The sequence below is a fragment of the Schistocerca piceifrons genome, chromosome 3 (assembly GCF_021461385.2).
Source record: "Schistocerca piceifrons isolate TAMUIC-IGC-003096 chromosome 3, iqSchPice1.1, whole genome shotgun sequence".
Taxonomy (NCBI): domain Eukaryota; kingdom Metazoa; phylum Arthropoda; class Insecta; order Orthoptera; family Acrididae; genus Schistocerca; species Schistocerca piceifrons.
Window position 1 is genome coordinate 827,948,662 of NC_060140.1, and position 12,940 is coordinate 827,961,601.

The 12,940-nt window shown below is 37.8% G+C and overlaps 1 protein-coding gene and 1 non-coding gene across 2 annotated transcripts in view; both read left to right on the top strand.

Moving 5' to 3' along the window:
• The window catches only part of LOC124789376 (cell division cycle protein 27 homolog), a 236,177-nt gene that overhangs the window by 158,315 nt on the left and 64,922 nt on the right, over nucleotides 1–12,940 (top strand). The window contains exon 12 of the mRNA XM_047256709.1: nucleotides 3,800–3,917. Coding sequence (XP_047112665.1) covers nucleotides 3,800–3,917 — 118 coding nt within the window. The remainder of the gene's footprint in view (nucleotides 1–3,799; nucleotides 3,918–12,940) is intronic.
• LOC124791131 lies at nucleotides 4,717–4,820 on the top strand. Its single transcript, XR_007016553.1, has one exon. It is a non-coding gene; the product is annotated as a U6 spliceosomal RNA (small nuclear RNA).

Genomic DNA, 12,940 nt, shown 5'->3' on the forward strand with positions numbered 1-12,940 from the left:
TGTGCATCTGACTCATAGATGCTCTCTTGTATGTTGGTATCTGGATTATGCAGACTGTACTTGGATTCCAACCTGTAAAAGTGAAGACTTTAGTGCAGTCATACTGGAGCCAGGGTGATGTCATGTCAGAGATACCTGATGTCTTAATCTAACTCTTTATCATATAGAATCTGAACTTTAGCAATAGTTAAAAGAGCAGGGCCATAAAAAATATTAACACATCACATTGAAAACGTTTTTCATCACATGCAGAGCAGAGCTGCCAGCCTCTATGAAGTGTACTTGTATATATACATACATAAAATGTTCAAGCAAATTTCAGTGTTCCATAAAGAAATAATTGTAGATGGTGGAAAACGAATTGATGGTGTGCTTGTCAGCAACCCATAATTATATCCACGATGTCAGCAGTGTGTGAAACACGGTGTCAGGCGGTATTAGTGTCACTTTAACCAACTGCATAGGAAAGAACTTACAAGAAAAATTCTTGGGGCTTATTTCAGCTGCAAACAATAATACTTCAAGAAATCTGAAAACTAGATTTCTTATGTATTGAACATAAACAATTGCTTAAGCAGCAAACATGTACTTAGAAAAGGTTCTGCTTGTTACAGTCTCATGTACTCCTAAGATGATAACCACACTGGCTACTGATGTGTGGTTTGTGGCACAACATTCTTAGCTGTGGTACATTACCTAGGCTGTAGACTGGCAGTGAGTGCTTACTACCACTATAACTGGCATTTGCATTGCGGTTGGGAAGCATCACTTTTAATCTAGTGGCAGTTTCTAATCACTCAGTAGAAATACAAATTCAGGTACAGCGAAACAGCTAATATTACTGTTAGTGTGATTGGAGCTTTTGACAAGTTTCCCATGAGCAACAAGATCAGTCCAGATACAAAAAAAGGAAACTGATATGAACTAGCTAATGTAGATTGCCATTATCATCAAGGGGATCTGCAATGGTAAATATGCCAAAGAACAAGAAGCTGAGCAACTCCATGCCACATTTTGAAAGCTTTGTTTAACATTATATTATATCAATTCTGCAAGTATATTGAATTTTTGATGCAGGTGATTCTAATGGGAAAGCTTAATAATGAATGCAGTCTGCTGTCTTCATAATTGTTAAATAAAATAAGAGAAAAGCATCACTCACTTATAGCGAATTGATGCTTGGAGCACAGAAACAGAAAACAGCACTTAGACTAGCTTTCAAGCACTAGCTCTCTCTCTCTCTCTCTCTCTCTCTCTCTCTCTCTCTCTCCGGTGGCCACAGCAAGACTTGTTTTTATTATGCCAATATATGTTTCAGTGTCACAGCTTATGCCAGTGTATGTTTCAATGTCACAGCTTCATCATCAGGGCTTTCTGTTGTGTAAGAACTTTTAATTGTGATGTTTTGTTGAACCTGTGGGAGATGCATTGGGATGTCATATACAAAAGAAATACAGTGACTTTGAAGTGTATATTGTCATAACAAAATGATACTTATAAGGACAGTAGACAGAATATGTTTTTAATTTCCCATTTATTTCAGTGTCTTGGTTCTGTCAAGAATAGCCACGGTAGCGACCATGAAAGATAATTCTAAGCTTTTTGACATAATAATTTGTTCCTTTCTATTCCCTTTCATACTCGTGTGGTTTGCCTAGTAAGTGTGATCTGGACTGAACATTGTCTGATTCAGTTGCTACACTAAATCTATTTCAGTATGTTATAAACATTTTGCAACCAGAGTTGCGAGAAGAAGCTATTACAGTGATTTTTCTAAAATCCTTATCCAAGTAGAGATGATGCATTACCCTTATACATTTGTGTGGAATAAATGACCAACCTCAGTTTTCATGGGTCCTTGAAACCAGAAGTCATGGAAGCCACCTTTAGGTCTGCATTCAGGTCATATCACTCCATACTTGGTAAATGAGTCCAGTAGGAGGCATTGAATAAAGAGCTTCTCTTGCACAAGCCCCTGAGAGTGATACACTGGACTTATCTTTGGTCTTCCGAGACAGATCTCAAATGTTGATACGTCTCTTATCTTTTAAGTGTGTCTGTGCACCACTCTTCATTCATTCCTTCAGCTGAGGGAGAGGGACTGACAAGCGCTACACTAGTGATAGAATCTTCAAAACTGCCCAAAGCATGTATCTTGTCAGGCACCATTACTGTTTTGAGTTCCAAGGTATTGTATTTATCTGGTGATGCTGTAACAAGAAGTTTTTATGACTCATAGTTGAAATCTTCAAGATTTTCGTTTCTTAAATTGTGTGCCACGAAGCAAGAATATTTTAATTTGTACAGGGTTATTACAAATGATTGAAGTGTTTTCACAGCTCTACAATAACTTTATTATTTGAGATATTTTCACAATGCTTTGCACACACATACAAAAACTCAAAAAGTTTTTTTAGGCATTCACAAATGATCGATATGTGCCCCTTTAGTGATTCGGCAGACATCGAGCCGATAATCAAGTTCCTCCCACACTCGGCGCAGCGTGTCCCCATCAGTGAGTTCGAAAGCATCGTTGATGCGAGCTCGCAGTTCTGGCACGTTTCTTGGTGGAGGAGGTTTAACCACTGAATCTTTCACATAACCCCACAGAAAGAAATCGCATGGGGTTAAGTCGGGAGAGCGTGGAGGCCATGACATGAATTGCTGATCATGATCTCCACCACGACCGATCCATCGGTTTTCCAATCTCCTGTTTAAGAAATGCCGAACATCATGATGGAAGTGCGGTGGAGCACCATCCTGTTGAAAGATGAAGTCGGCACTGTCGGTCTCCAGTTGTGGCATGAGCCAATTTTCCAGCGTGTCCAGATACACGTGTCCTGTAACGTTTTTTTCACAGAAGAGAAAGGGGCCGTAAACTTTAAACCGTGAGATTGCACAAAACACATTAACTTTTGGTGAATTGCGAATTTGCTGCACGAATGCGTGAGAATTCTCTACCGCGCAGATTCGCACATTGTGTCTGTTCACTTCACCATTAAGAAAAAATGTTGCTTCATCACTGAAAACAAGTTTTGCACTGAACGCATCCTCTTCCATGAGCTGTTGCAACCGCACCGAAAATTCAAAGCGTTTGACTTTGTCATCGGGTGTCAGGACTTGTAGCAATTGTAAACGGTAAGGCTTCTGCTTTAGCTTTTTCCGTAAGATTTTCCAAACCGTCGGCTGTGGTACGTTTAGCTCCCTGCTTGCTTTATTCGCCGACTTCCGCGGGCTACGCGTGAAACTTGCCCGCACGCGTTCAACCGTTTCTTCGCTCACTGCAGGCCGACCCGTTGATTTCCCCCTACAGAGGCATCCAGAAGCTTTAAACTGCGCATACCATCGCCGAATGGAGTTAGCAGTTGGTGGATCTTTATTGAACTTCGTCCTGAAGTGTCGTTGCACTGTTATGACTGACTGATGTGAGTGCATTTCAAGCACGACATACGCTTTCTCGACTCCTGTCGCCATTTTGTCTCACTGCGCTCTCGAGCGCTCTGGCGGCAGAAACCTGAAGTGCGGCTTCAGCCGAACGAAACTTTATGAGTTTTTCTACGTATCTGTAGTGTATCGTGACCATATGTCAATGAATGGAGCTACAGTGAATTTATGAAATCGCTTCAATCATTTGTAATAGCACTGTATTTGATGTTGCTGTCATTTTGTGACATGAAAAATAAAAGGGCTTGCAATAGAAGCACAAACATTTTCTTAAGATTTCTATTGTTAACATCTAATTGGAGACACATGTGAACTATGTGTGTCTAAAACATTACTTGCTTTCTGTTTTTCAAAGGTATGGAATTGGAACTATATTTTTAAAGCAGGAGCGATTTTTGCTTGCGGAACTTCATTTCAAAAGAGCTCTTGCTATTCACCATCAGAGCTCTGTTCTGCTGTGTCATATAGGAGTGGTATGTATGTTGTTTCACACATTTATCTTCCTATTATTCAAACACAGCTTAATTTTCAACTAAACTTTTCACTGTATTGAATGTTCCGTAAATATTAAACAATAATTTATTAAGTTTTGTGCAGTAGAAATAATTCAAGGAATGAACTTGTTTTGACCCTTAAGCATCATTTTAATCTGTGATCTCAATTTGAAACCCATATCAGTTAGGTTTTTTTTATGGTACTGTACTTAACTTCTACATTTGAGAAAGACCTGGCAGTATGATTTCCTTGCAGTATGCAACTACACTTAAAAGATAGGGCGGGTGTTTTTGACAGAAGAATAATCAAGAAGAAAGCTTGTTGTGGGGTTACCTATTGTTTTCTGTCTACATCACCTTCAAATTTAATTCTTTTTTAATATTTTGTCATGCCAAGATCTGTGTGGTGGGATATGTCATTAGGGAAGATATTTAGATATTTTAAGATAGAGAAAAAAGGGGAAAGTAGTTTGACTTTTTAATACAATGACAGATGCTATACTATGTAGTGAAAAAATTTAGTACTATTTGGCATGGTGTATATCTTAATTGTGAATCATGTATACAGCATAAAAGGAGTATTAATTAAGTAAAATAAATCTGCTTAAATGAAATAATGAAAGTTAGGTCAGTACCTGGACAAAACTTCCTAAAGCAGTATGACACAACTCTGACAACACTCAGAAAATTTGTTTTTGAAGATAAGAAAATTTCTGACTGCTGTTAAGTACAAACATTTGTAAGGAAAGACATAGTCTTCAGTAGCTAATTGCTTGTAGTCACTTTGTTGGTACGTGAACTAAAATTGGAATCATACAGAGAATATTAGCATGGGCCTTGCACATAGATGCGATACAAAATTGTGAAGTGTTAAAAAATGAAAGAATAAAAAAGATTAAATAAAAAGAATATGAAGGAAAAAATAAGTGTATAGCATAATGGTCTACTTATTCTGTAATCCTATAATCACTGTTTCGAATCTCACCAGTTGCTGTGTTTCTTTTTTAATTCCAAATGCATTAACAATACAATATTAACTAACAAATATTGAATTATAATATGAAAAAGGATATATTGCTAATTTATATAAATATGTAATTGTTCATTTGTTCAAAATCATAAAACTCCGAAAGTTCTTCATCGATTGCTTTGAAACTTTGACTCAAAATGGTTCAAATGGCTCTGAGCACCATGGGACTTGACACCTGTCAAGAGTCCCCTAGAACTTAGAATTACTTAAACCTAACTAACCTAAGGACACACATACATCCATGCCTGGGGCAGGATTCGAACCTGCAACCATAGCGGTTGCACGGTTCCAGACTGAAGTGCCTAGAACCGCTCAGCCACACCGGCCGGCAAACTTTGACTCAATGTTGCATTCAAATATATATACTTACTTTTTAAAAATAATGTAATATATAAATTAAAATGTAATATATATAAGGGGGAAATGTTATTACAAAAAATCTCAAAAGTTCTTGACTGATTTCCTTCATATTTTTAGACAGTACTCTAATGAACATTTGCAAGATATAGGAGGAGATAGACAGAGAGAAGGGAAGAGGCAATGGATGGAGAGACAGGGAAGGAGGAAGAGCTGGACAAAGAGAGGGGAGGTGGAGACAGACAGAGACAGAAGTTTAAAAAAGATTACCATGTGTGTTGAATTCCTATACTTATTAGGAACATGTGCTTTCTCTTTTCAATTTAACCAGACTGAGCCACAGCAATGAGTAGCTGGGAATAGCTATTTTTTAATAAAATAACATATTACTTTTAGTTAACTGGTTGTATTAAAATAAAAATAAAATGCCTTATTGATAAATGAAAAAAGTTTTATACATTAATAATGATGTTTAGTGTCTAGAAATGAAAAACAGTATTTTATTGTGTATTTGACATTTCGCATTTTTTTACCAAATTCAAATTTTTGTGAGTGCTGGAATTTTCGTGCAAATAGTAATTGAAAAAGGTTACATGGTACTTTAATTAAAAATTATGATTTAACATTTTTTGATAATATTAACATTTCCATTCATTAGTGAATATAGAATTTGAAAAAGGACTCTACTTACGAGATTAAAACTTATGGCATTACAATTGCATCCAAATATGCTATGCAGTGATCTATTGACGAATTCATTAAAAAATTGGTTTTCTACTTACCAGCACTAGGAAACCCTCTGTCCATCAAAGGTGCTTGTTAGATTTTGTATGAGAGTTGTATCATAATGCAAGTCTGGAATCTGACCTTCAAATACTAGAAGTATGAAGAGAATTTGAGAGAGTTGATCAGTTACACCCCTTTGTAAATTACCAATATTCGAGCAGCTTTGAAAGAATGTTGACCGTAGCTTATCTAATGAGGATGTTCATCGGTACTAGATGTATTATTGGCACAGCCTTTCACATAGCATTAAGATTTAAGAATTAATCAATTAGTTGACAGCAATTATTAGAATATAAATATTGTACACATCCTAGTTTCCTTCTCAAAGTTTGACCATTGGAAACATTTAATTTTTTTCCATTTGGCCCATCAGTTTCTCCAAACACTGTGCACAATTTTCATTAAAGTACAGCATACTTTCCATAATAAGTTTCTTGTGATAATCAGTAGCTGAAAGTACATTTAGAGCTAATTTAACTTTCTGCGAAATAAATTTATTTTCCAGTCTCACTTTCTATGAAGCGAGAGCAATTAAGCATTTTTTGCACTTAGTAACAAAAATTTTTTCTTTTAAAATTAAAAGTGAATGCGAGGTCTGTTCAAAAAATTATGGAACTTTTTCCACTAATGTTTTCTGCACTTACAGTTTACTTATTGTGCATGGTCCCCTTCAAAATACTCTCCATCACAATTGATATGCTGCTTCCAATGCTGTTTCCACTTTTGGAAGCAGTCTTGACATATCTGTTACTGGATTGCCCGAATAACAGTTCCTAAAAAAAAAAAAAAAAAAAAAAAAGTGCTCAGGGGCCACGTCTGGGGAGTATGTAGGATGAGACAGTACAGTGATTTCGGGTTTTGTGCACTTGTTACACACCAACAGGGATGAATGTGCAGGTATGTTATCATGATGCAGGAGCCATGAATTGTCTCGCCACATTCCCGGCCATTTCCTTCTCACATTTTCTCGCAGGCTTCGCAACACATCCAGATAGTACCATCGATTAACAGTTTATCTCTGTGGAACGAATTCGTTATGAAGTAATCCTTCAAAGTCAAAGAGAACTATCAGCATGGCCTTGACATTTGACGTGGCCAGACGAGCTTTTTTTGATCTTGGAGAACCTTTCCTGACCCATTGTGAAGATTGAACCTTGGTTTCAACATCAGAACCATAGACTCACATCCCATCACCAGTTATGATTGTCTTGAGGAACATCTCGTTTTTATTTGCACGATCCAAAAGCTCTTTACACATTGCGAGGCGGAGGTCATTCCAGTCTTGACTCATGAGCTGTGCGATGAACGTGGCGGCAACATGATGCATTTCAAGCTTCTCTGTCAGGATTTCATGTTACATTCTTTTGCAATCTCTTTGACAGTCACTTCGATTGGCATGCACAGTTTTATTGTTGCTCCTGGCATAAGCATCATTGGTAGATGCCAAAGGGCATCCTGAATGAGGGTCCTCTTTTAACTTCTGTCTGGCCATTTGTTAAACCATGTGAACCATTCATAACACCAAGTACAGCTTAAGAACTCATCACTGTAGGCTTCCTGCATCATTTGGCGTGTCCCTGTAAATGTTTTCTTGAGTTTCACACAAAATGTAATACAGACGCGTCACTCCTCTGACTGTCGTATCGAAATTCACAAACCAAGCAACACAGTGTTCTACTCAATACAGCGCTGAACAGTGACAAACAGATGTACAACAATGAAACTTCCAGCTACACAATAAAAACAGGCATATGGAGGGTTGCCAACTGTATTTTGCTCCAACAAACCACTGGAATGAAATAACATCTACATCCATACTCCGCAAGCCATCGCTTGGTGCATGGCAGAGGGTCATTTCCTTTCGTATTCCATTCGCAGACAGTGTGAGGGAAAAATGACTATATATATGCCTCCATATGAGCCCTAATTTCTCGTATCTTATCTTCGTGATCCCTAAGCGAAATGTTTCTTGATAGCAGTAGGACTGTTCAGCAGTCAGCTTCAAATTCTAGTTCTCTAAACTTACACAGTAGTATTCTCCAAAATAAATGTATTCTTCCCTCCAGGGATTCTCACTTGAGTTCCTGAAGCATATCCATAACACTTCGTGCTTATCGAACCTACCAGTAACAAATGTAGCAGCTCTCCTTTGAAATGCTTCGATGTCTTCTTTCAATCTGACCTGGTGTGGATGCCACACACTCAAGCAGTACTCAAGAATAGGTTGCACTAGAATCCTATATGCGGTCTCCTTTTACAGGTGGATCAGACTTTCCTAAAAGTCTCCCAATAAACTGAAGTTGACCTTTCGCCTTCCCTGCCACAATCCTCGCATGCTCATTCCATTTCTCTTCTTCTCTACATTACCCTCGGATATTTAAACTGTGCAGCTGTGTCAAGCAGGACACTACTAATGCTGTATCTGAACATTATGGGTTTGTTTTTCCTACTCATCCACATTAACTAACATTTTTCTACATTTAGAGCCAGCTGCCATTCATCACACCAACTTGAAATATTGTCATGTCATCTTGTATGATCCTACACTCACTGATCTTCAACACCTTCCTGTAGACCACAGCATTATCAGTGAACGGCTGTGGGATAGCTGCCCACGCTGTATGCCTGATCATTTATGTACATATAAAACAGCAACGGTCCTATCACACTTCTCTGGGGCACCCCTGATGTTACCTCTGTCTCCGCTGAACACTCGCTGTTGAGGGAAACATACTGGGTTCTATTACTTAAGAAGTCTCCGAGCCATTCACATGTCTGGGAGCATATTCCGTTTGCTCGTACCTTCGTTAACAGCTTACAGTGGGGTACCATGTCTAATGCTTTTCAGAATTATGAATGGTCTGGAATTTTTTGAACAGACCTCTTACATACACAATTGAGGAAAGGAAGATAAGACAAGGTACAGATAACTTATGTTTAAGGGCAGCACTAATTTTCTGTTCATGGATTGGAAGTAAGTCGTCAAAAACTAGGACATTGTGCAGAGTTGCCATTGTTATGTGCAGGTTAACCATCTGGTCTGAATATGACACAGGAGTTGTTGGTAGTTTGTATCAACAAACTCGTAGAGATCTTTTAGGGCCCATGTCTGTATTGTGTACATGTGATATGTTTTCATATCCAACAAGAAGATACCAGTTCCAAGCTGTGAGCTGTTACGTACACTATGGACTGGACAGTCAGTGCCTATCTTGTTTTCATTCAAGTTTCTTTTGAAATTACTCTCCTCTCATTTCCTTCCTCTTGCAGCTCTCACAATGGCTTCTAAACCATGGAATGTATGCTCTCATATCTAGAGGTCTCTGAGTGTAACACACAAGAAAATTTTTGTGACAGTTTCCCCTATAAGACACATGCAGTTTGCAAAATGGCTCTTCTTCACACTTATAGTCCAAAAAGATTTGAAAATTTTTGGGATTTCTGCACTGTTTACTCAGTGTTTCCATTTAATATTGCACCAGAGAAGATATTGCAGTTCGTGTTTCATTGTTGCTCGAGCACAGCAGTACAGAAGGGTTGGAGGTGGAACAGTGATACAAGCTTGGCTGACAACTATATGAGTATAGGGAGAAGAGTAGTGAGTGGGCAACAAATTATGTCATGTTGCCAACCAGGGTTTCTAGGAACATCTCCCATGTTTAAAATGCAGTGTCCCTGAATAAGTTTGTAGTCGGAATTGAACTGATTTTCAAATACTCAACAACAGTATTCATTTTTGCAGGAGACAGTAAACGTCTCTGTAGTCGTCAGTGGTGCTGTAATGTTGTTGACACTCACCGTGATGTACGATGGGAACGAAAGGGGGTGAGTCAGCTGCTGGTTATGCATAGCCAACAAAAGAGCACACTTAGATGACGTGTTTGGGAGCAAGAGACAGTGTAACATTCTCATGTCAATATAGAAGTGAAATCCTATATGTATTCAGATAAAATCAGTTGTGTTCTCAGGTTCCACGGTAACCACAACCTCAGAAATCACAAAATATTTGGAATGAACAGCCAAATATCTGTGACAATGAAGATATAAATTCTTCAGTTGTGCTGTTAGGATGGTGATCAAAAACAGTGACACCACAGATGATAGATTTAGTAAGTGAAATACGTGGAAAAGAAAATGGTCCGCCAATTAATGTAAACCATTTATTTTTGTTTATTTTATTTGTCCTCATATTATCAAAATGTAGACAATCAGTAAATGGCATAAATTTAGGATAGGTATAATGTTAACTTTTTAGCAGATACTTTGCCATTAAAAGTGTTTGTAATTTTGATTAGTCAAAATATGTTAAACATAAGTGGTCAGGTAAATACAGTGCATTAAGTTGTATTTCATGATTGAATTGATGCCAATGTACAGGAAATTCGGTACAATATCTTGTTCAAAGTTTTGAGCTTTGTTTTTTGCAACTTTACACACCATCAAAAGATATACAGTACTAAATAGAGTGGAATGCATGGGCATACAGCATCAAGCCTGAACCTCTGCTGTGTCCACAGGAGGCCTCGCAGAAGTCAGTGTGTTACTAACTACTACATTAGAAATTTTTAAAAAAAAGTGTTTTTTAATATTTATTTACGAAGCATAAGGAATGATGTGTTGGAGCTTCAGACATTTATTAAATGATTAGGAAGAAAAGACTAATATAGATTTCATTTCTGGAACTAACCACCAGCTCAAAGGAAATAAAATTTTCTGCTACACACTGCGTTTGTTCAGTTTTTCCACGAGTTAGCCAAAACATTACAGTAACCTGTTTAACAGCTTGTTGGTCCACTTTTGGAATGCAATACAAGAGCAATTCTGCTTGACTTAGATTTAATGAGGCTTTGATTGGTTTCCAAAGGTATGTGGCTCTGATGTCTATGCACAGGTCAAGCAATTTCTGTAAATTAAGTTAAAGTGTTTTGTGGCAATGAATTAAAAAAAATTGAAGACAGCAGGATGTGAAACCATGAACTTCAACTTAATAACTCCACAGTCTGCCGCTATATACACTACACTAATATTATATTGTGAGCTTCGCTGTCTTAGAATGTATGATGCTGTAATCTCCAGTGTAAGTATAAGTAACTGACATTTAGTATCTTACGTAACTCCAGCAATGGTAGTTGGATTTATCAAGATAATCAGCAACCAGTTGCATAAAAGAAATTTAATTTTTTAATGGAAGCGATAATATGAAAATATAAAAAACAATAGGACATTTCTCGTCAATTTCTTACAGCAAATTGTACGAATAATGATGTATTTTCGAGAGATCATCAGTGTGCTAGTGCTTTGAAACAGTATTATTTATAGAATGTAATTTATATGATAAACTATGCACAAAACCCAGGAAATATGGGCTTCAGCAAAACCCAATGGGGCGTCTCCAGAGGTTTGATCAAAAACCAATGAGTATGTCAGCATATTCCTTGGCTCATCCCAAACAATTTTTTCAGATGTTTTGGGCACGAAATGTGTAGCAGCAAAGGGATAGCGCACCATGCTATAAGGTCGTGTGGTCAGTAGGGAATTCCACTTGGAAGTTACGTGGCGTTTGCGTGAAGCTGTCAGAAGATGCACCCGCTCAAACCTTGATGATTTTTTTGGCAAAAAACCTAACTATTATGTTGCCTTAGCCACTGTATTCACCAAACATGGCCTCCTGATACTTCTTTCTATTCTTAAGGCTGGAGAGAATCACAGAAGGACGTCACTTTGCCACCATTGATGAGGTAAAAACAAAATCACTAAAGGAGCTGAACACCATAACAAACAGTGTGTTCCAGAAGTGCTTCCAAGACAAGAAAAAGCACTAGCATGAGGGGGTTGCTTTGAAGGGTACAAAGTTGTTCATGAATGAATAAAGTTCCTTTAAGAAAAACAAAAGTTCCTGTTACGTTTTAATCACACCTTGTATATACGACGTTGACATGTAGGACAGCTAGGCCGAAGTGACAGCCTATAAGAGACCCACAAGACCTCTACTCTGTAGAAACCATGATGCCCCCTCCCCCAAAGCCTCTACTACATAGAGCCTTACCGGCATTCCAACGGCAGCTTTAATTACTGTCTGTTTGAAAAACAACAGTCGATATTGGCAGCTCCAAAAACGTTGACTGTCATTAAATGAATTTGTATGGGAAATATTCGAAATGCATCCATATAATTAAATTTTGCAGTCCATTATTCAGATACTTTAACTAAGAGCAATGCCTGGCAATCCAAGGAAATTAGAATTGATGAAAAGGGATGCTGTCTTAAAAAATTCTGATCTTTTATTTATTGACTTATGGTGATGTAGCGCAATTCACTCATGTTTTCAGTCTCATAGCAGTTATGCTTGCTCCTTATACATGCAACAGTGATGGAAATTATTTTTCTGCATAATTCACTCAGCGGACCTTTGATTCATTCTGAGTACAGTGCTGAGATGTAGCGCTTATTCCTCACAACTGTTTGCAATAAATTCTCCTTGTCCAAACGATATAAAGTGCGCCAACAAAATATAAAATGATTTTGCATGATTCTTGTATAAAGTGCGCCAACAAAATATAAAATGATTTTGCACGATTCCATTTTTGTTTCACAATTGCAGATCTATACCTATTCCTTCATTATTGCTTCAGGTAACACAATGGTAGTTAGTGTGTCATATGGCCAAAAAAGGGACCCTGATCATGAGCTAGCAGCTTAATGCCACATTCAGGCAATTGGCTATGAGATAATTAGTGATCTAAAAGCAACTGGATGGGATCTGATGCCACTGCACTACTTAATGCTTTGAATGGGTCATTACTCTCTCTCTGTAACACATGCCCTTGGC